The 25,564-nt window shown below is 39.6% G+C and overlaps 1 protein-coding gene across 1 annotated transcript in view; it reads right to left on the reverse strand.

Annotated features, from left to right (window-relative positions):
• necab2 (N-terminal EF-hand calcium binding protein 2) overlaps positions 1-25,564 on the reverse strand; it is a 165,695-nt gene that overhangs the window by 90,745 nt on the left and 49,386 nt on the right. The window contains exons 4-5 of the mRNA XM_085414689.1: positions 25,316-25,341; positions 25,019-25,116 (exon numbers count right to left, since the gene is read on the reverse strand). Of these exons, the coding sequence (XP_085270815.1) occupies positions 25,019-25,116; positions 25,316-25,341 (124 nt within the window). The remainder of the gene's footprint in view (positions 1-25,018; positions 25,117-25,315; positions 25,342-25,564) is intronic.

The following is a 25,564-nucleotide window of genomic DNA, read 5'->3' on the forward strand; positions in this document are numbered from 1 at the left end:
TTAAGAGATGGTGACAGAATTTGAATTCTATTTTTGCTGCTAACGTTGGGGCCTGACAGGCAACGGTGACAAAGAAATAAAACTGCCAGCTTTCATGTACTGCTTAAGACATGTTTAAGGCCAAAACCTTTTCAGAATAATACATGAAAACCTGACTATTGAACACCAGGCCATAACTGACTGCACATGTACTCTAGAGAGTGGAGTCAGTCGGTCATGTCAGCTTTACTGTCAGGAGTCACAGTGCAGTGATTCAGGAAGACAATTAAGGTTCCTGTGCATTCACCCATTCTCTGCTGCACTCTAATCAAAGACAAACGCTCCTGTGAGACAGCGAATCACACAGGCCTCTGTATTGACTTCCATTATCATAGTCAATGACTTCCACACATGCACACAAGCAAGCATACACTGAAAGAGCCAAACTCATCCGTATCTGTGTGCAGAATAGTCCAGTCAGCTAGTTCTGATTTTCAAAAGCATCCAATAAAAGCTCAACTATCTGTAAAACAGCAACCAGATTACAGAATTTAGGCTTGTCGTCCAATTTGTACTTACTGTTTTATTCAGGAGGCGCCGATGACACATTAATGACTACCACGCTGAGATTCAATTATTTAAGAGGGATACACGTCTGAATAAACAGAAATGAAAAAGGAGAATCTTATCAGTTTTATTGAATAGTTTATGACGGTGTTGCGAGTCAATTGTGGACATTTAGTCTTAAAATTGGAAAATGCTGATAAAGTCTTGCCATTTATTTGATATATTCAACATGCTTTGTCTTTAGTTAGACAAGCTGAGTTCTAGCATTTATAGCAAACAAAAAAAATATTGGTAGGAAATTCCCTCTGGGTAAATGTAAATGCATGTGCCTTATAAATCAGCAGATTTGCAAGAAGGATGAGCTAAGATATAAGAATTATGATGGTCGGTAGAGGCAAAATAATAGATGAAGGCTGAGATATAACTGCCCTTAGCACAATTATCCAAATGTTCATACACAAAACAGACACAAGATTTAACACAAGTCAGGGCAACTCAGGGGGTTGGGAAGCTCATCTGTAACCGGAAGGTTGCCAGTTTGATGCCCCCAGCTCTCTCTGTCCTGGTCGTTGTGTCCTTGGGCAAAACACTTTACCCTACCGCCTACTTGGCCAGAGGGGCTGATGGCGCGATATGGCAGCATCGCTTCTGTCAGTCTGCCCCAATGCAGCTGTGGCTACAACTGTGGTTTGCCTGCACCAGTGAATGAATGAATAGTGGAATTGTAAAGCGCTTTGGGTGCCTAGAAAAGTGCTATATAAATGCAATCCATTGTTGTTATCATTAACAGAGCCATTATCCGCAGACTGGATGGAAATGAATGGATGTGTCACAAACAACAAGAAGCTTATTTGTTTCCTTGTCGATACCGTGTCACCCCATACATATATATTACCATATTATGTCGTTGTAAGTTTTTAAGCATTGATAAACCTAACATGAAGACAGATTTCAATCTCACATAAAATGGAAAAGTGCATGAGCTCATATGAACGTGTATGCAAGATCGCTGATCATAACTGTAACATTTGGGCACTACTTGCAAAGGTTTGCATCAAAGCAAACCATGAAAATAAGATTTGACAAACTGGAGAGTTGTAGGGACACACAAGCTACCAAGAATATGAAGTATGAAATTTTAAAGGCACTGTGCAGAATTCAAAAAATTAAGAATTAAGTGAAGAAACTACTGCATTATTTTTCAACGCCACTAACAACTCTACTTTTAGTGCTTGATGTATGTGTTAACAAGGTTAACCGAGAAACAACCTAAATAAACCTTTTTTATTGACCATTCTAAAAGTACAGATGGAAAAATACGACCAAGAAGTCAGCTGCTACAATGCTAACAGTACATAAAGCAACTGTTTCGTAGAATTGCCGATCTATTTAATGCTGTGAACAGTCATTATGCATCCTTAAAGTACAAAAAATAGAAAATTTACAGATACATAAAGTTCCAACTAGGTGCTGATAAATACACAAAGCAGTCAAAACACTGTGCAGGGCGTTTTAAACTGTTTTAAAGATCATGACTTAACAATGGAGGCCATCTGATGAGCCCCTGTATGACACCAGGCTGTATAACATGTGCCATTTTACCAGACATTAATAAAATTTGGTTTAACACATCTGAAACTATCCAAACTTTTAAACACATTTTCACCAGTTAATGATGTTTATGCAGCTCAAACAGCTGCAGAACACTTTAAAATATGCAGTGAATGCAACATGTTTTAGGTAGCGTGTATATCCACCGTGGTCCTCCCCATTCTTCCTCAGTTATCCTGCCCCCTCCTTGCTCCCTCTTTCAAATGTTTCACATGGACCCAGCTACAAAACCCAGGATATGAAAACTGTGATCTATAATTCACACAGATCACTGACCCAGGAGGAGATACACCCTCCCTCTCTCAGCTGGCTCCCTGAACACGACCTGGTAATTAGCTTTGTGTATTATTCCTAGCATCTATAAGTGTGTCTTTATCTCATAGATAAACTGAGTTACAGTGTTACTGTGTTGAAATACAAAGCTCTCCTTCAAACCGTCACGACGGTGAGGCTTAACATTTTTATTGTATTTTGATGCCTCTTCCAAACAGCATTGTGCCAGAGACTTCCTATGAAATGATGCATATGCGTAAAGCAACAATATGCCCTGACAGAGTTTTTATTCCAGCACGGAGGTGGCTTTGTTGTTAGAAAAATTAAAAATAAAGGTCTTTCTTTAACTTACCCGGTTGAGCATGGCAAAAGGCTGCAGGAGCCTGGGTGTGATTCTGCCCCACTGTCCAATAAAAGTGAAAAATAGTCCAAAAGTATTTTTTTCAGTAAAACTAATTTATTCAGTTACTAGTAAGAGACTGCGTCAGGGAGGTCACTCAGTCCTTTGTATGTGCCTGTGATATTTCATCCTGCTCTCTTGCATTTCCCTCATTTTCTTAAGGTTACAACAAAACTCCTCGTTAACAACCTACGCATGTGTTCAGCCCCCCCCCCCCCCCCCTTCTTCTCTCTTTCTGACACACACACACACACACACACACACACACACACACACACACACACACACACACACTTTGTAGCAAGATGGAGGTGGCTGATTACAGAAGATTGTAGGTGGTAATCAGTGATTACAGAGGTTGTTCTAGTTAGGGGAAATTATTCCACCCTCAGCCCGTCCCTGATGGGGTCACAAAAGCTTTGTGGAGAGGCAGTGGTGACATGTTCATCTCCAGTATGATTGACACGAGTGGCTACTCGTGGCTACAGTTACCTTCTGTTATGACCTAAGGCAAACCAGGTAGCATAATGCTCTCTTCGAAACTGTGATAAAAACCTGCATCCCGGTAGAAACAAACTATAAGAATATCACCTCTGCTTCACATCCAAGCTCGAGATCTGGGGCAGCAAATTAAAAGAAATATAGCAGCATCTGAAATACATTATTAGAGAAAATTATAAAACCTTTAATGAATTCATACCAAGGATGCACTGTTCGGTAAAGTAAGAACTTCTTCTTACTTCTTACTCGATTTGCTTTTATGTGCCTTGCAAAATTGACTTCATTAAACTCACTGACTTCATGCAAACAACCTCAGTGCAGTGTGCTTTGCAGACAACATCAGGCCATTTGCCATATGCTTCCCTTGCACTTTAAAGCTACACATCGACTTCATTAATTCTAACAAAATGGGAGAGGAGAAAAGAGGTTAACCTAAGAACCTCTGCTCACAGCAGCATCCACCAAGATGTAATGACTGGGTTCTGCATGATGAAACAGTGAGTGGCTCGCCCATTTTAGTAAAGCCCCAAATCAAGTTGTGATTGTGGTGCTGTTCAGTCTTAATAATGTAACAACGGTCTTCACAGTTCACTGTACATCAGGGCAGAGACAAAGCTGTTGCTGACCATCTCTCAGACAGATGGCTGACATAGAGGATGTAAGTGTTGGTATCGATCCACTGATAATTCGTTATATCCTTCAGCTTAGCGTGAAGGAGCACGATCAGTCTCAAAGGAGAGAAATTGAGTGAGAGCTCTTAGAAGGGAATGGATGTGCAATCAGGTTTGAAAAAAAGAGACAAAAAAAAGCTCTATGGTATCATGTTAGATAAACAGCTGGTGCAGTGGTGGGCTGCTTCAGTAGGTCCTACAATGTTAACTTAACTCTTTACCCTTTGAAAGTCAACCAAAAGTAACCCTTGAATTTTTTTCTGACACAAGTGGTTTCTGTCTGTCATATTTCAGGCGTGCTTGTAGAACAAAATGATCGGGTTTGCATCATAATGTAGTGACACTTGGAATAACCCGGAAACTATTCTAATGGCCGTCAAACCACATCTTTATACACATATACTGAAGTGTTACAACTTGTCATTAAGGTTACACGGGAAGTCCTTAAATGTCGTCTTTATGGGGGAAATATTTAACACCGTTGTGCAAATTTCTATGCTTTTTGTTTTTCAAAATAACATTTTAAAAACATTCAATTAACTCTGGGTGACCCAGCGATTTCTTGCAGGGATCAGGCCCCAGCTTGTGTCCAGGAAGCATGCTCTGCTACATGTCACCCGTCGCTTGATGCCTGATTTATGCTTCAGTGGGAAATTTACTTAGGATGTAACCAGAAACCCCTCTTAATCCTACATTGCAACCTTCCACATAACCTGGCAAGAACAACTCCCGAGAAATATAACTACATGTCAGGTCAGTGCAGCACACTGTGAGTCTGATTGGCATGGAAGAAAAAAAAGATTATTAACTCATTCACTGCCAGCCATTGGCAGTGAATGAGTTAAACCCATTGACTCATTCCAGAGGTGTGGACTCGAGTCACATGACTTGGACTCGAGTCAGACTCGAGTCATTAATTTTATGACTTTAGACTTGACTTGAAAAAATGTTCTAAGACTTGTGACTTGACTTGGACTTTTACACCAATGACTTGGGACTTGAATTGGACTTGAACCGGTTTACTTGAAAAGACTTGATATTTTACCCCAAATATAAAATTTAACATGCATATTATATAGAGATTGAAAATGTGACGTCATTCACGGGTAGAACCGCAAAGGATTCTGGGAACTCGTGGCAAGCGGTACTAGCGCACGCAGGCTTTCAATTAAAATCAGTTATACAGCGATAAAAAGAAACACAAAAATGGCAAGAAGCTGTTGTATTATTAACTGCAATAGCCGGTCGCATGACAGCCACGGGAAGCCGACGGGTAAAGAGATCGGTTGTTATCGGATTACGTCGTTGAAGAGAAATTGTTCAAGCCATGTTTCCGAAGTAACAAAGACGCGACGGGTGGCCTGGATTGCAGCCATTCAAAGACCAAATATAACGTCCCAGAACACTCCAGCTCACAGGTTAGTCTGCTCCAAGCATTTACACGAAGGTCAGTGTTTTTTAGTAGTTAATACATCATTTTCATAACATAATTGGTGATATAGGTTACAAGCAAGTCTGGCGCTGAACAGAAATTGTGGCGCTATGCTCCTTTATTTATTGTGCATAAATAGTGAATTGTCCTGACACAATATTGCGTTTCGCTTATGTTATTATGGTACATTGACAAAAACATATACGTTTATTCACAGGATAAAACAGGTTTTTTTGTATCACTAATTGCCCAGTACGATTACAGCATACAGTATTGTTGTCACTGCTACATTTCTGTGATGAACCAGAAATTATTTCCACTACTAATTAATTACCGTTGAGCTCAAAGGTCCTATTAATAAACGGTTAAGGAATGTGTATTTATGACGACGATTTGTGAGACTGGTAAACTTATGATACGTACGATGGTCTTTCGTTCTACACGGTGCATTTCAAGGTCCTGCACCCATCCGTCGGTAAACTGTACCTGGGCTTGTTGCAGTGACCGGAAGTTACTAAACTTCATGAGTGTATGCACTCACTCCAAGAACCGTATGATTATTAATATGCATATAAATAAAGAAGCTATTTTGTGCAAAGATGTCAACTGTAAGAATGCTGTGCATAAACATTTACTCTGCTCCATGTATGATGATATAGTGACTGCTCTGTATAAAAGTGGCACACTGCTTGATAAACAATATAAGCATAAGGAACCTAACATCAGACCTGGCTGGAAAGAACATGTATCCATGTACCATGATGAAGCTCGCATAGCTTATAAATGTTGGGCCATGGCTGGAAGACCTAAACAAGGCCCAGAATTTGAACAGAAAAAATGTGCGAATGCCAGATATAAGTACGCTGTTCGCTTTATAACTAAAAATGAGCAAATGCTAAGAGCAGATTCTTTGGCCAGGAAAATGCTGTGTAATAATACGGCAGATTTTTGGAAAGAGGTGAAAGCTCTTAATAACTGTAAACCATCTCTACCATCAACTGTTGAAGGTGTTTCTGGGGCAGATAACATTGCAGCATTATGGAGACAGCATTACAGTGCGTTGTTTAACTGTATAAAAAGTGAACCATATGAGGACAATCTTGACATGAGTAATGACACAATAAGTGTAAGGACACATGAAGTATATGAAGCCATTCATAGGTTGTCTGATAATAAATCCTCTGGTTTGGATCACATCACTGCAGAACATTTAAAACATGCTAGTGTAAGGCTAGCTCCTCTTTTAGCACTCTGTTTCACTGGGTTTATGATTCATGGCATATTACCAGACTCAATGCTGTGTATTTTACTGGTACCAGTTATGAAAGACAAAGCTGCAAAAGTGAGCTGCTTGGATAATTACAGGCCAATTGCACTAGCCAGTATTTTATCTAAGGTGTTAGAAAGAATCTTGTTTGACAGAGTTAGTGTGTTCATCTCTTCTCTGGATAATCAGTTTGGCTTCAAAGCACGGCACTGACATGTGCATATATGCACTCAAGGAAATAGTCAGTTTGTACAGGGCTAAAAATTCATCTGTCCTCATGTCTTTCATTGATGCCTCTAAGGCTTTTGATCGAGTGAACCACAGAAAACTTTTTGATAAAATGAAGAGATGGGGAGTTCCTCAGTACATCGTGAGGATTCTCTCTTACTGGTACGCTCATCAGAACATGAAGGTTAAATGGGGAAGCAGTATTTCTGCCCCCTTTGGTGTCAGCAATGGTGTTAGACGGGGTGGGATTTTGTCTCCAATTTTATTTAATTTGTATGTTGATGATTTGTCCATACAACTGAGAGCCTGTAACACTGGGTGTATATTAGGTAAAGCACTGATAAATCATCTTATGTATGCAGATGACCTGGTTGTTTTTAGTCCAAGCAGTGCTGGGTTACAGGATCTTCTTAATGTCTGTACTGAATATGGTGTGCAATATGACATTGAGTACAATGCTGCTAAAAGTGCTGTTTTGATATGTAGAACCAAGCAGGATAAACAGCTAAATTTCCCTTTGTTTAAACTGGCACAAAAAACTCTTGAAGTTCATAAAAAGGTGAAATACCTCGGTCACTTTATTACTGAGCAAATGAATGATGATGATGACATATACAGACAACGGTGTAAGCTCTATGTGCAGGCAAATACTATTGCACGCAAATTCAGCTTTTGTTCACTTCCAGTTAAAGTGGCTTTGTTTAAAGCGTATTGCACACCGCTATATACTGCCCCCTTGTGGTCATACTACAAACAATGTAGCATGCAGAAGCTGCATGTTGCATATAATGATGCGATGAGAATCCTTTGCAGGATACCTAGAAGTGGTAGTGCCAGCCAGATGTTTGTAGCTGTGGGTGTTTGGACTTTTAAAGCACTTTTAAGGAAGCTAATGTTCAATTTTAGAGAACGACTGGATGGTTCGAGTAACAGTATAATTTTAGCACTCACAGATCCGACAGTGAGTGGTTCCCGTTCCTCATCCAGTCTCAGAAAGCACTGGTTAAAGTGTTTGTGTATTTATTGATTTATTTTAAGTAATTGTGTTTTATGTATATTATGGTTTTATATTTTTACAAATGTTTTAGATACTTATTTATATACATATATATATTTAATGGTGTATACCTTGTGTTGGGGGGGGGGGGGGGGGGGGGAGTGTTGTGTGTGTGTGTGTGTGGTTTTTTTTTTTTTTTTTTTTGTCTTGTTTTTATGGACATGAAGTCTGCCAATTAAGATTGAATTGAATTGAATTGAATTGAAATAAATATGCTAAGATGAGATAGCTGACTTCATCTAACTAGCAAATGTTGTCCAGGCTACGTTGGTGATACAGTTTTTTTTAATGTGTATGATATTTTTGTCATGCGATTTTAAAGCTGGCCCTACAACCGCATCCAAGAATAACATGCAGCGTATCTCAGAACTGTCGGTGAAAATTATTCTTGGAGCTAGGTTTAATTGAGCTGCATTTTAAAGAGGTGCAATTTCACAATTTGTGTATATTTTCTAAGTTCACTATTTTGTCATGTGTTGAGAAAAACACAGATTTTAAAATTACATGGTCTAATATTTACATTTAGCATATAACTGCAACATTATTTTTTCGTTTTTTTTTTTTTAAAGACTCGAAAGGACTTGAAATTCAAAGTTTCAGACTTGTGACTTGACTCGGACTTTTACACCAGTGACTTGAGACTCGACTCTGACTTGCCTGACATTACTTGAGACTTGACTTGAGACTTGAGGATAAAGACTTGAGACTTACTTGAGACTTGCAAGACAATGACTTGGTCCCACCTCTGACTCATTCACTGCAATTGACGGCTATAGACGTCAATGGCAGTGAATGAGTTAACAGTCATGGGGAGCTCAAAGTTTCATCATAAGAATAATAAGACAAGAAGAAAGTCAAAAGTGTCAAAGTGGTGAAACACAGAGCGCCTGCTACTTTGCTACCCTGAGAGAAGAGAAGAGAAGAGAAGAGAAGAGAAGAGAAGAGAAGAGAAGAGAAGAGAAGAGAAGAGAAGAGAAGAGAAGAGAAGAGAAGAGAAGAGCTCATATACCCTGTGAGCAGTTTCCTGTCCCTGCACTTCCTTTTAACTCTCCTTCAAACTGCTTCAGGACATACAACGCCCACATCTCAGCCTACCACTGTGTGCTCTCTGGAGACTTCTTTGGCTGACTATTTTTAGATTACTTTCTATTGGTTTGATCTTGTTTGCCATGGAAACCAATAAAAGTTGTTTATGTTACCAGACGTCTGAGTTGTCTGCCAGTTGAAGTCCTGTTAATTCCTTTCATTTCACAGTTAAAGACGAGTCAAATTTTATATCACAAGTCTCACTGCAGACCCGACATTGTCTCCCAAAGCAGGCCTCTACCTGTGGGGATAACAGAAGTTTGATGGATTGGAAAGCAGAAGCATATCTCCCTGGCTGGTCTGCTATTCGAAAACCCTGCCTCAGCTTCATACATCAGCCAATTAAAATCGTATCAGAGCAACCTCAGTCAATATGTCTCCAAGCAACACAATTTTAGCTGCATGGAAGCTAGGTCTAAGCAAATACACCTGTAACAGGGAGAAACATATTCCCCATAAATGTCTATTCTCACCGTCTGCGTCAGTAATCAGATTTAGCTGCAGTCAGTCAGTCTCCAGTCTCTCTCTCTCTCTCACACACACACACACACACACACACACACACACACACACACACACACACACACACACACACACACACACACACACACACACACACAGCTCAGCCTGTTTTCCTTGGTTATTACTCTCCACTTTCCTTTTTTTTTTACTCCCAGTGACCATCTTCTTATTAAGACATCCCAGCTGCACTGCTAGCTGACCACAGAAAGCTCAGCTGAGTGTGTACACTGTGTGCACGCGAGTGTGTGAGACTGAGCACTAATGGTAGACTCGGATGGCTGACCACCCGCTTCTCCTCCACTGAAAACATCTACCAGGCCATTAGCATGACACTAAACTGAGGGTGGACACATACACACAGGGTGCACCGCCATAATCTACTCTCTCAGTGGGATTTTGTGGCCATTGCACAGCCACTCACCAAAGGAAAAAAAAGAGAGAGTTACAGTCTTCAAATGTTTGACTTGTGTTCTTTCCGTGTTTGTATTTGGTTCAATATGCAAATTAGACCCCTGGTTTAGGAGCCTTGCTTTTAAAGCACAGTTGTGGGTGCTAAAGAATTTATCTTTACGGATTGTTTAACCATTTAAGACCTACCATAGAGCCAAGTCCACCAGAGCTTAACTTTATATTTTTACATGCTGTAGTGCCATTTTTGGGAGCATTTCAAGTTGCCATACATCAATACAACCGTTATATCCCAAATTTTAATAATATGTATCCATGAACTCCATAGTAACTGCATAAATTGCAATAAAGTACAATAAACTACAAAAAAAATTGATAATTGTTTTTTACATATATTTCTAGTTAGAGAAATTTATGAGGTTTATCCTTCAGAACTGTAAATACAAAAAAGTTGCACAAAACAGCTTCCCACCACAGGAAATTTATTTTGAGTGTCTTCATAGTTTTATTTTTGAGATACACCAATTTTTATATACTGCAGGAAAACCGAAAATAAATATTATAATGCAAATTTGCAAAAAATGTGCATCAAAATAAACTATTTCCAGCAGTGCAATTTGAAACTATACAGAAAAGCATAAAGTCAAACATGACTTTATGCTTTTGAAACTACATTTTCCGCGAAAATGACATCACTTGCGGTTTTGAGCAGGTAATGGCGGACATGCGCTGATGTCTATTCCAACGTAGAAAGTGTTATGAACAGCTGATCAGATCGGCAAACCGTGTTTCTGGACTATTATGTTTTTGTTGCTGCAAATGCTTTTTACGAAATATTTGCAATGCCCTATGTGGAAGGAAACCGTGATTTAGGACAAACTGATGGAAAAATGTGAGTACAAGTCCTCCGGTTTCATATGCAAAAAAAATTACTGCACTAGCCTATGTGGTTGCAGTTCTACCGGAATTTTAAAAATAGTTACTCAAAACGGAGCTTGCCCGCTCCGACCGGTCTTGAAGGGTTAAACAAAGATGATACAAGATACTTTTGAGAAAGCCACAATAAATCAGTATTAATCATAATTTATGTGATCATGCACCTATAGGAATTATTAGATTATATGAATGAGCATTTTGGCATAAAGGGGAAGGCTGTTATCGTATGAGACTTTCTCTTTAGCTGTAGTTCCCACACACCGTGAACGCAGTCTCAAATAAACTGATGGACTGACTCTCTACAGTCACTTTGGCTTAACCATGTACCTAAAAAAATAAATATTGTGGGCCAAGGTGTTGATAGTCCCCTCCACAAACTACCATCCATAAATTCAAATGCTTTGGGACAGTCCTCACTGACACCCTGTTTCTGGAGATGGAGCTCAGTAGTCAGATTGGAAAAGCCTCTACTTTTTGTTCAAGGCTGAACAAAAAAGGTGTGGATAAAATCTCAGGGCTGGTGTGGTGATCATACTGCAATACGGCAGTCAGATATGGACATTGCAGGCTCCCAAGCAGTCTGAAATATTCTGTATACACAGTCCTCCTCTCAGGACTCTCCTGGGTTAGTAATATGCAAAGTATGGAAATTGAAAAACACAATATAGAGATTGAAAAAAAACCCTATACTTTTCCTCTACAAAGGATATTAAGACTAGTGATACGCAATAAGCAAGTAACAGAAAATAACCAGAACAGAATCACATCAACACAAGGCTATAAAAATGTATTTTAAAAGGGTTTTAGAAGAGGTTACCAATTCCTTTAAACTTAAGTCTCTAAGTGGAATTGCAAGCAGGGATTCACCTGAGGATGTAGCTCTCTGTCACAGTGTGTCGTCTGTCCTGTATCCCTCCTCTCACCCCCAACCGGTCGACAGCAGACAGCTCTTATTCTCTGAGCCTGCTTCTGCTGGAAGTTTTTTCTCGTTAAAAGGGAGTTTTTTCTTCCCACTTTCCCAAAGTGCTGGTTCATAAGGGCTCATTTAATTGTTGGGATTTTCTCTCTATTAATGTAGGCTCTTTACCATACAATATAAAGTGCCTTGAGGCAACTGTTGTTGTGATTTGGTGCTATTCAGAATTTAAGGATGTGAACAATCTCACCTATGTAAACCATAGACTGTATATAAAAGATGGGTGTAATCACCATAATATAATTCAATGGCTTTGCCACATTTTGTGGCCTTTCAGCTTTAAGGCGACCTTTTTTGTTTTCAAGCCAGAAGTGACAAGCGAGTGCTAGGTTTTGAGCTAAGGCTAGCAAGCTTAGTAAGCAAGCTGCACCCATTGACTGAAACATGTAGCATCAGACCCTGCTAACTGGCACTAAGCAATATAATCATTAAAATACTTGAGTCTGACCCACTGAAACAAGATTATAAACTTCTTGGACAGTTTGCACCACACGGCAGATAATTCTATTAGAAATACTTAAAATGCACCAGTATCACAAAGATTAGGCTATATAGGAACCATGTTGTGAAATTAGCTGTAAAAATTGTAATTATTGTTGTAACCAGGTTATAAGCATGGTGATTTTATCAATGAAGTTGGGCATTTTAACAGTCTATGACAATCTATGGGGTTGACTTGATTTGGAGCCTGACTCTAGTGGCCTTTGGAGGAACTGTAGTTCTTGGCACATCACACTGTTTTTGTTTTTTGTTTTTTTCAGCAGCAGAGTGGACACATGAGCACGAACAAACCTTGAAACCAACACATGGGAAGCCTCAGCTGAATTTTTTACAGAGCTTTGAAAACTAAGAGCTGTTTCAGAGGGACAGGAAGCTGGCAGATGGGTAAAAAGCCAGTGTGTAAGGCATTTTGTGGACACTGCCAGGAGGACTGTCATTCCCAAATGAGGTAAAACAGCCATAGTGGCGCCGCTCCAGCAAAACAGTGGACAACCAAGAGAGATAATCTAATGGTCCCCATAATTACTGTTTATTTTTTATCACAATTTTTGATGCATTTGTTCCAGTTAAAAATATATATTTTTTGGTGGTTGGATGTCACTCAAATCATTGAGGCACCATTTTTTAAGGCAGTAAGTAGTTTCCCTTTATTTAACTACATGTGAGCAATGGAAAGCAGATCTAAAGAGAATGTAGCTGCAAGTCAATGACCAGATCTCACCAGAAACTGATCATTTTTCCACAACCAGAAACCTACAGGGAAACTTGTACACCATTACAATTATCCGTATTAATTAAAACATAGACACATAACCATGACATATTTGTTTTTGCAGTCAGGACTGAGGAAAGCTATAAAAAGCAAAAGATAATACATCAACATTTGGTCTATTGGAGAGATCTGACTGGTGGAAGTGACTTCTGGAAGTGTGGAAGTGGTTAACAGGAGGCAGCATGCCTGAGTTTGTTTCTAAACAGAAGGCAAGCTCACAAACAGGCATCAGAATCATACACACTCTTCAGATAGCATGCCAGCATCACAGGCCCACAGAGAGAGAGAGAGATGGGAAAAAATGAAGGCGAGGAGGAGGATGGAGGTCGAAGGCGGGGAGAAACAGGAGGAGGATAGGAAGGGGGATGGGAAAAAAGAGATGCAGAAGAGAAGGGAATAAAAGGGATGGAGCGACAAGAGGAATGCACCGCGTGCTGTGTTGAGCTTTCTGTTTCATTTGTGTGTTTTAATTTCTCATTCAGTCAAATCTGGATTAAATCACTGAGTGGGGTTCGATGTCTCTCCCTACTCCTTTCACCCAATTATCCATCCATCTCTCCATTTTTTCCTCTCCTTTTCCCACTCCCACAGTCCTCTGCATTATTCATGCGTTGGGTGTAACCTCATCAGTCAACATACCGACAAAACAACACACACACACACACACACACACAAACACTGCCAGTTCTGCCTCTCCCTCCCTCTCTTACATACACTCACAATCTCACACACAAATTATTCACATCCTATTCAGTCAGCAGTACACTTTGTAGATTTGTCAGTCACATGTCCACCTCCACTTTGTAGAGACCTGCAGCACTTTGACAGGAGACAGGCAGGTACAGGTACATATAAAAACACATATATAAAGCTAATACAATAACACAGCAGCTGATTTGATCCATCTGAAGTTGCCTCAAGGCAAGGAATTATTCCATCTACAGTATTGTTTGGTAGAAAAATGGGTGATGGAGTGAACTATGGCTACTACTGTAGAAGCTGCTTTTAGTGATGAAAATGAAAGGGATGCAGAGTCTGAAAGTTCAAAACCAACTGGCACTTTGTTAGCTGTGTGTAAGTACAATAAAACACAGCAGGATACTATTGTTAAGAAATATATTGTATATATTATTTATTTCATAAAATAAAGACTGTAAGACAAAGAGCTGTATGTCTGTGAAGGTTCTCAGTCATCCTGGTCATCGTAGTCTAAGGAGCTTGGAAAGAAAAGCGTCTGGACTTCTTTGAGTTGCTTGAAGACGTTTCACCTCTCATCCGAGAAGCTTCTTCAGTTCTAAGGTCAAATGGTGGAGAGTCCCAGATTTAAACCTAGTGAGTGTTTCCCCCCAAAGAGGGACAAAGGACCCCCCGATGATCCTCTACCTAATCACATGAGCCAAGGTGTGAAAGCGGGTGTGGGTCACAATCAGCCAGGGTTTCGGGTGAGCTCATTGTGAAACCTGGCCCCACCCTATCATGTGATTTCCTGAGGTCAGATGGCCCAGGATGTGAGTGGGCGTTAAGGCGTCTGGGAAGGGATCTCAAAACTGGATTATAGATGGCAGACAGTTGGTGTCGTAAACCACCGCCTCTGTTCAAAGATGGTCGCTCACAGTGGACCTAATTGCCTTCTTTCACTCCTCTTTCAAACCATCTGTCCTCTCTGTCCAAAATGTGAACGTTGGCATCTAAAAAAATAGTCCATCCATGCCAAGATTTCTCTGAAACTACACCGAGGCACAGCTGTGCCATGAGCTAAATGCCAACATGCTCACAACTGTACTACCATACTGAACATGTTAGAATCTGAACATCAGAAAATAGATAAACAATGTTCCCTGTAAGTTTGGCAGGGACAATGGTCAGGAAACAAAATATTAAAAAAAAATTTGATCATGTTGGTATAGTTCATCACACTGGATGGAAAACTAACCCTCGGATGTCTTACTTGAAGGCTGGACTATTGTAATTCTTCATTATCAGGATGTCCCAGTATTGTAGCCTGCAGCTGATACAAAATGTTGCAGTGTGACTGCTCACAGGAGCTTGAAAGAAAGCTAACTTCTTTTGACTGGACACATTCAAAGCCCTTCATGACCTCATAGCACCAGAAAATTGCAGCAGAGCTCTTTATTCTTAGACTGCAGGCTTGCTTTGTAGCTCCAAGAGTTACCAAAAGTAAAACTGGAGGCAATGCCTGCAGCTCTCAGGGTGCTCCTCTGTGGAACCAACTCCAAATTTGGGTTTGGGAGGCAGACACCCTTTCTTTGAAGATTAAGATTAAAACATTTCTTTTACTGGATAGCCTACTTTATCCTCGTTTTTTGTCCATAAAAGGAATCACAACTTAAAAAATGTTTTCAGTGCATTTAGTAAAACTTGAAACTACGGAGGCTGAGGGCCTTGTATTACTTGCCACCTTTTTCCAGCCAAAGGATTCACCAACTGATTACTGATTTTAGGTTTGAGGTACAGCCCCACTCTGAGTCTGACTCTATCTCTCCCTTCATCCTTGGAGAGAAAGAGTTGTTTTTGTAGGGGGGCTGTTATATATTTAAGATTTATAATTAGGATGAGTGATGACTGGTGTGAGTTGAATATATGTAACATATTTTATGGAATTCATCTTATTGTGAAATTAAAACTTCGGCTATACACAAAAAATTGGTGCCAATCCATCTAGGTGTTATCCTTCAGGATGCTTAGAGTAGACTATATCAACCTTAATGACGATGCATTCATTAGTTTCCCATAACATTTCAGTCTGGGCTAAAGAAATGCAGCAAACATGTTTAAACATTTACTAAATAATTCAGTTTTTTATAATAAATAAGAGTGTAAGTTTGCTTCTAGTTTCACTTAAGCTCAACTCTATAATAAAAGGGAGCAGAAAACTGGAAGGACCTTTCCCTTCTTTTCAATTATTTAGATCAAGAATAGTGGGGAAAAGCTCTGCAGCTGAGATTGCTCTGCTAGGCCTGTTTTTTTTCCCTGATGATGTTTCTGATGGTACTAGACGTTAGTTTTGAGAGTCAGGTCAACATGAAAAGGTTTGTATCCGGTATCAATACTCTCTCATCAGAACATTGAGGAGAAAAGAGAAGCAGCACAAGGTCTCTGTGTGGTATTTCTGTAGCTAAACCTTTAGAAGTGCAGTTCTTTATTTGAAGGAAATGTGTCAGCTTTAGAGTGCTTAAGGCAGCTAAGTGCCATGACCCCACAACCAACATCTATATCCCCTTCACTTAATGCTATTAGCAGAGGCTCTGTAGCTCATATACAGGTGCCAAAATGCTTTCCCTTATGAACAAGCACTTGGCAATGGTGGGGAAGAGGAACTCCCTTTTAACAGGAAGCTATCTCCAGCACAACCAAACTCAGCTGTTGTCATTATGTGTTCAAAAGAATGGATTAAAAACCAGCAAGTCCTTTCATTTAGTAGTAAATCTAAGAACATGAATTAAGAATTTTAGCTTTACCTCCAAATTCACAAGTTTTATTAATTTTCTTCACTTTACTACCAGCATGCTGTATTTCTAAATTTAGTTTGGTCAATTAAAATAATTTATTAGACGTATGGTATGTCAGCAGTTGGAAATTGGACTAGAAAACAAGAGTGGGTTGTTTTTTTTCTAAATGAACCAACTAAGTGGTTTTAAAATTAAACTTTAATTTTATGTAATTATTTCACAAAGCAATTATTTATTCATATATTCAGTTATATTTTTGACTTGGCTGAAAACCTTTTACGGTCATTTGCCCGTTTTTAAAGCTTCACAGAACAGAAAATTACACAAGGCTAAAAGTTCAAGACCATAGGCTCCGCTTCAACGAAACACTCCACTTCTACCTTTCAACATTATTGTACTGTGTATTAATATTTTCATCATAAACCCACATTAAATCCTTATGAATAAGGCACGAATGCTGCACAAACCACCAAGAATGCTCTCATACGTACACAGCGAGCCACATGGCATGTTTTACAACAGGGGTCTCAAACACGTGGCCCGGGGGCCACTTCCAGCACACGTCAACTGTCCTTGTGACCTGTGTATTGACGTGAGGAAATATAATGCAATTTGGCCCTTGAAGTTACTTTTTTTGTTAGGGAGGTTTTGTTTGTTGTTCAGTGCAATGTGAAAATAAGTTCTTTGAAAAGCAAAACATGTTTTAAAATGAAGGCAATATGAGCAGAGAGTACAAACATGTTGAGGGATTGGCTGTTAGTTCAGTGAGAGAGTTATTTGTAAAGAAAGCAAGTTTCACTAGAAGTCAAAAACTAATGTGTTCACTTATGTCTGCATTTTATTTAGTTAAATACTAGAAAGAGAGTCTCAATTTGTTTATTTGGTAGTTCACTGAAAGGCTTCAGTTAGTTAAGAGTGAGAATAAAATGCATTCATGTTTGCGGTTTTGTCTAGTTATGTATTATTAGAATTTTTTCAAAAACAAAACACTACATTTTTGGAAATATTTGTGGGTGGGGTTTTTTTTTGTACTACTTGAACACTAAAGCGGCCCTCCAATGAGATGACAGTGCCAGCAGTTGCCCACAGCTCATTTAAGTTTGAGACCCCTGTTTTACAACCTTCATTTCCCCCCCCCATTCATTCACACATCTACACTTCTTGTCACACTCTCACCACACCCATTCTCCTCATTCCATCTCTTCAGCTTTCTTCCTTGTTCCCTTCCCTTTCTTGTCTCCCCATTCTTCTTCATCAATCTTCCACCTCTCTCTCTACTCTCCTCACCCTGTTCAGGCATTATTGTGCACAGACCAAAATGCCTCCCGCTCCCCCGTGATCCGCTTCACCTTAATCTTCATGAAGAAAAGAGAGGATGAACAGGATCAGGTGTGGGGAAAGGCAGCAAAGGTTTGGGGGTGGAAGAAGACAATGGAGCATAGATGAAAGAGGAGAACACGAGAGGGAAAAAAGGCACAGAGGAGAAAAGATGGGGAGGAGGAGTCGGATGGAAACAATTTCTTGAGCAGATCATTTAAAAATCTGCCCTAACAAGATTTTAACTGCAGGAAAAACTACATGTATGAATCTGCTCCTACAGAGTTGTGTTGGCTGGCTCAATAAAAGCCTGAAAGCTAAAGAGAGTGGCTCATTAAACACAGCATGTATGGTCAGGAGATATGACGAAACATTCCTCTTATTTCGGTTGTCTGCTTCAGCGCTTATCAGCTACCACACACACACACACACACACACACACACACACACACACACACACACACACACACACACACACACACACACACACACACCTCATGGGAGAGGATGTTACTTATCTCCACCTGCTGGACAGAAAGCCAATTAAAATAGTTTTCTGGAACCACTTCTGACTCTGATAGTGCCATAAAGGCTTTCAGGAAAAATAGAAAACAAGATGAATAGTTCAAAGAATCCTGGATTTGAGGCATTTCAACACATTTTGGGTTATCCCTGTGGACTGCATGGTAGTTGCAGTCGTCACCGGGGAATCTGAAAAAGAGTTTAGCAACAAACATGAAGGCAGACCTTCTGCAAAGTTCTCTCTTACAGTTTTCCCCCCTGCTTGTAATACTTGGACGGGTGCATCTTTGTTGTTGTTCACAAAATTGGGGCCTTACTCTTTAAATCGAGTTTTGCCAAAGAGACCACAGAAAAGTATGAAACCAAACAGGGCCCACACTCCTTGGTTCTATCTGCCTGCGAACACAAAACATAACGGGCCAAGCTTTTGTCCTAACAAGCTGGCTCCATGTAGACTGACATCAACTCAACCTGTATCCATGACAACTGTCCCTAAAGTATCCAGCCTCCATGGCAATTGTCACCATAGTAACTTGAAAGAACACTTGAGGTGATGCCATGCTGACATGAGCCACAGCAGGACAACAGCTGACGCCTTTATTTCTTTACTGCCAGGATAATTAAAAAGTTCGAAAAATTCAGTGTAATATAAGTTTTGTGGACTTTACCCTCTGTTAGAAACCTACTTAAAAAAAAAACTAGCAACATCTCTATCATGTAGCTTTCTCTAAATTTGAACAAATGAATAAATAATTGTATGTAAGACACAAGAATATGCTGAACTGGACAATCAACTAATTTTTCTCCTCGTGTTAAAAGTATTAATCATGCAAAGGGACAGTCTTGGACTCGTGAACTGTGCGTGCATTTCCAAGAAAATCTGCTAGGGACTAATGTGATATGTGAGCGTTTGCATTGTGATATATTTTAACAATAAATTTACTAAAAACAATTGTGTTACACTGAGTTAAAAATAAAAAGAATTGGATTAACATCACTTGTGTAAGTTGGCTCATAAATGACTGCAGTCATCCTCTGATAATAGGATTATCATTTTGATTCGCTGTAGCAGAGAATATCTCCATTGTGTCTCTGTCACAATTTGTTTATTATTTCTCACAGGAGGACCCAGTATGCAGACAACAGGAAACAGCAGATGGATGGGGAAAAAACAAACAAACAAACAAACCAAGGAACTTTAAAAGGACTTAACAATAAAGGTGCTGCGCAATGAGAGAAGAAAGCCCACTGAACTAATATGATCCAAAAATCAAGCAGGAACGATCCAAAAAAAAAAATCAGGAGGCAGCAGAAGAAAACAAACAACATGAAGGAGAGCAACAGGTGAACTACGACACTAATGAGAGTGGGGAAAAGAACAACGGCGGGAAGTAAAAATGGGAAAAAGGAGCCAACCTTCAAAATAAAAAAAGCAAGTAACCTGAAAGGCAGACTGAAAATAAACTCACACAGACCACAAGACAGATGAAGATTGTGCTTTCTCAAGTTTTTTTTCCCAAAGAAAGAATAGCAAAAGATTTATAAAAGAAACCACAGATCATTAAAAAACCTGACAGTCCCATTAACTGGTGTCACACAGGCAGGTAAGAGATATTATGCCGAAGACTAGAGAGGCATGCTACAAAGGAAATTCAACATAGCAGGACTTCTTTGTGTTAGCTGGCTCGTCAAAACCTTAAAGCTCCTTCAGTACTCTCACATAAAACGAGGCGTTTGATGCAATTTGACTCTTCTTCTGCACAAAATGGATCAATTGAACTACGCCTACTCTAATCAGAGACCTTATCAGAGGGACTGCTGATAGAGATTTATAAAGATTATGAAAAATCTAACAGTCAAATGCAACACTGGTGCTGAAAGTCACAAGAGTAATGGTGCAGATGCCTCTTTATGTTGTGAATTTATGATCAGTTGATCGGAAAACCAAATTTAATTGTCTTAAGCTGTGTTTCTTTTACTGCTCGCTGCACTCTTGGTGCTCTCAGTGTTATTTCTGCACATTTGACCTATGCCACTTTAAATTATATAACTTAAACAATACAGGTGGCTAGTGTGTTCTCTTCTGGCACTTCCATAGTCTAAATCACTCTGTGTTGTTGCCAGATAAATGTGAAATAAATTTCACTGACTGAATATTCTTGGTGATAAACAGCCTACAAATGTAACTGATCGATTTATGAGCTGCAATTCAAACAAGTGTAAAAGAGACTTAGCAGTACTAGAATCAAGAACCACCAGCTCAACACATGCAGCGTTTGTGCTGCTGTAACTTTTTAGCTGAGATAAATAAGTTGCACATGTAAAATGTATTACTTCAGAAAAAATATGTATATGACACCAAATAAAATATGCAGTGAAAACATGGCAGATCGGGCCAATTTTAAACCAAAACTGAACATAACATGCACCGGACCAGGTCACGTGTTAAACACAATCACCGTGGTGATCAAACCTGGTGCAAGAACTACCTTCGTAACACAGGAAATATGGACTTAAGGCTCATACCATTAATCTAAAACAGGCACAAATATTTCTCTTACTATTATATATGTAAATTAAGCTTTTTACAATGCATAAAAAAGTCCCTCAAATGTGTATGGAATAAACATTAACAGCTAGCATACAGAAAACATCATGCAGTTTAATCGTCTTTTGAGCTGCTTGAGTTATCTCACCATCTACTGATAATTATGCCTTTTGAATAACTGCTCTTTTCTCCTTTGTGGATTAGCAGGGAAATTACCCTTAATACCTGGGGTGATTTGATGTGAGGTCAGAAGTGATTTCATTTTATAAATCAATACTAATTACTTTGTGATCAGCTCATTCACAGAAACTTGGCAGTCTCTTAAGACGGGCAGCAGTGACTGTTTCCATTAACTGACAATCGTAGTGATGAAGTCTACATGTGACAAGTGAATGAAAATATCACGTCTGCATGAATTACCAATCTATTGCTTGTCCCTAAGGGAGAAAGACTGGGAGGATGAGTCTCACACACACACACACACACACACACACACACACACACACACACACACACACACACGCACGCACGCACGCACGCACGCGCACACACACACACACACACACACACACACACACACACACAAGCACACATACACATGGGGTATCAGTTTATCCAGCTGTCATTTGCAGCTGACGATACCAAACTTTTTCTCAGGGGACACATATTCAGGTGATTTATATCTTTGCATAAAGAATATGGCCTATAAAATTATACAGATAATACACTGGGCACTGTAACGTGATTTAGCCTCCACTCTAATATTACTTATCTTATGCTCCATTGCAAAGACTTGAGAAGGCTTTTACACCACAGCAGAGCCAATACTGCCGGAGTATAAATTTCAGCTGAATAATCAGCTGAGATCCATTTTATTCTTACTGCGAACCGCCTTCAGGTGCCAAACAAGTGCTTTAAAGTACAGTGCAGTGGGTAAGTACAAAGCCTACCTCCGCACTATTTTTTTCTCTGTGTCCATATTCATTGAGGTAGATTGAGAGCTAATCAATTCTCAGTGGGCTCTAAAAGGCCAAGACTCAGGCTACAGCCCTCTGCTCAAAGTAATATCACGCTCTGTCTTCTAGCCCTGCCCACTCCACCTCCTCACATCCGCATAGACTTACTCCAGGTTTCATGTGGCTGTTGGCTTTTTTTTATCTAAAATGAAATTAAAAATAAAACAGTCTGCTGGGTGTTTGAATTACACTACAAGTGCAGGAGGAAATGAAGAAATCAACATCACTGGAGCTCTTTTTACAAGCTTCAGCTGAAAAACGCTGTATACAGTATGCTGCTATCACTACCACACTTACAGGCTCTTATCCCTACTTGTGGGCTAGCACTCAGACAGTGCACTCAGACATTTACTGAGGACCTGATAAACTGCTGCTGAAACCAGAACTGACTTGGTATGAAGCATTTAAAGTGTTGCTCAAATGATGTGAAGTGAGATCAGACTCGTGCAGGAGTTGGATAAAATTACATTTGACCTTTTTTTGAATGTTTGAGAATGCCAAACACAAAACCAGTTCAAGGGTTTCCCTGTAAAGTTGCTGAAAGACAATCTTTTACAACTCTGGGTGTTAAAGAGTTTTCACATATATTTTCAACCCTGTCTCACAAATATTGCATAAAAAATGAATGCCAAATTAGATTGCACAGTGCTAAAGCCTCGTATGTTGTAAGATGTTGTAAAAGATGTTGGACACTTTGAATTTTATGCCATATGAGGCTCAGAAAGTATTTTTCTCATGATAATGTCTGTAGATTCACAACTTCTAGCAGTTATTGAATGTAATTTAAAGGATTGTTGACACAAAAAATGAATGACAAATCTATGAGAATTTATCCAATTTCATTTGAGCAAATGAAAAAAAGGGTACTCTGTTTAACAATAGCTACAATTCCTCACCTGTGAGTGCACTACTGTTGCTAAACCCTCAAATTAAAATTGACAGTCTGCACCTTAAGACAGTGTTCATAATATACCTTATCCTGAAATATTATGACAAAAAAAGCTAAAAGAAAGAACAATGTCCAAAAATATGCAAATCTAATTCTACTGCACGTCCCACATGTCTGGTTCTAGAAAAATCCTTCTGGTTGGCTTGTTTGTTTCACACTGTAACAAAAATTATTAACACAACCTCACATTAGTTTGACAAAAAAAGAGCTGATTTTGAGAAAAACAAAGAGTGAACTGAGAGGCAGAGAAAACAGAGGGGGCTGCAACAAAAAATATATAAATAAATGAACGTCTGAGTGACAGCTGCAGCCTCCACATTGCTTTTAAACAACAAAACATTGGCCTCCAATTTCCATTTCTCTCTCTGCAGCAAAGCATGTGGTAGCTTTGCCATTAAAAAGACATGCACACACACACACACACACTCAGAATGTCCATCAATTTTTAAGTTGTCAGCAGTGTCTGAGCTTCAGTTTGGCCACTCAACTCCTTGAGCTAGTCAACTCCCTACACAGCACTGTTGGAGCTTTACTACCCGCTAAAGGCAATCTAATGATATCAGAGAGAGAATAGACTGAAAGTGTATACATGTATGTGTCTGCATGCAGTACAGTGGAGAGGAGAGTTGACTTGAGGTTGAGAAGAAGAGCGAACACAAGCGATACAGCAATAAAACATGAGACAGACTCCACTGATTGATTAAACAATGGCTGCACATTAGAGAGAAACTAGCCTGTGGGAAGAAGGGAAACGTGTGTGTGTGTGTTCGGGGTTGCTGAATGGCCCGCAGCTGAAAGAAAGATAAAGACTGCTGGTGGATAGAGATATAAACTCTCTCACACACACATGCTAATGCATGCACACACACACACACACACACACACACACGAGCAGAACCCACGGACATGGATGAGACTGGAGCTTTGGAGCTTTGGAGCAGCTGCTATATATAGTGCATGGGTGAATCTGGGATAATGCATTACTGTTCTCTAGCTGCCATGCAGACACACACACTCAAAGATGCACACAATCTAAACCGGTTGACTGCGAAACCAGTGGCTCTGTACGGGAAGAACTTGTCATTATTTTGACACACTTCACAACACACACATACACACACAGAGAATAAGGCATACAGAACACTTTAAACAAACAAATACACACACATCGACACTCAATCAATAAATACTCAATATGCACTGACTTACATTTAAATGGTCATGTGAAAACACACAGCTTCCACCCTTGGAAAAAGCGCACTTATTAGTGTAGACAGCTTTTCAGGCACAGAAGAGTTGTGTGTTCATCTTCTGACATCTGTCAGCCATTGTCTGCTACAACACAACCCAAGGAACCTCCAGCTGCTGCACTCAGGTTTCAAATTCTATAATTGCAAGAACACACTGCTTGGCAATACTGTAAGATGAGGCCGGGTTGTAAGCCTGCACTTAACACATTTAATGACCCATGTGATTGTTGTTTGCACGAGTCATATCAACTTTGTACTCGTCACCCCTACTCGAGAGATTTTGGGAAACAAATTTATTTTAATCCAGACTTGATCTGTTCCAGAGGTAAGTAAAACTCATTTAAAAATCTTATATTAACTTATAATTTAACTATAATAATAATTAAGCAGTGGAGCCTTTTTCACAGTTACACAGCATTTTTCCTTTATTTGTTAATAGTTGTCACTTATTTATCAATTTTACACTGTTTTTTTAATTTACCTTCCCACAAGGCTAAAGCCTTTCATGGGCTTCATGTCACAGAAAAAAAACTAACACTGTGGTTTTGTACTCTTGTTGTGATTTAGTGACATCGAATAAACATTTGAACATTCATTCAAAAAGTTCTTTCAGATCAACTTGCATGTTGTCACTGCAATATTGTTACTACCCACCATCCAGCTCTCTTTTTGACACTGACACACACACACACACACACACACACACACACACACACACACACACACACACACACACACACACACACACACACCTCTTACCCGTTTGGTGAAGTCCATGGCTTTGAGGATGGAAAGGTTGAGCGTTTCCAGAGAAGCCAGAACTCCCTCATAATCTCCCATGTGCTTAGCAAAGTAGTCTGTTTTACACAGAGTCATAAAATAATTTGCAATGGTTAGCCCAAAGTAGCTGATTTAATATCCTATATTTAAAAAAATATTTTGCATTTCAACAGGCAAGTATTTTTAATAATGGATAAGAGAGGGAATGAGGGCAGTGGCAGGGAAGTAAGTGCGTGCTTGTGTGTGTGTGTGAGTGTGTGTCAGCAGTCTACTTACCGCAGAGTTCCTTAGTGTCAACATTACTATCACAGCATAGCAAAGGAGCAGAAGAAGGAAAGAAAGGAAAGGGAGATAGGAAGAAAGGAAAAGAATGGAGAAGAGCAGGGTCAGAAACAGAGGAAAGTTGTTTTGCATGCAGTCACACATACAAAAAGAGCTTGGCAAGCAGAGAGGGATCTAACAAGACTGTGGCAGGAGTCTGAATCAATCCACCGCCATCATTCACGCTCCGTTCACTGCGTGGGG

The sequence above is a fragment of the Rhamphochromis longiceps genome, linkage group LG7 (assembly GCF_057381845.1).
Source record: "Rhamphochromis longiceps isolate RC_006_pf linkage group LG7, R_longiceps_female_GT1.1, whole genome shotgun sequence".
Taxonomy (NCBI): domain Eukaryota; kingdom Metazoa; phylum Chordata; class Actinopteri; order Cichliformes; family Cichlidae; genus Rhamphochromis; species Rhamphochromis longiceps.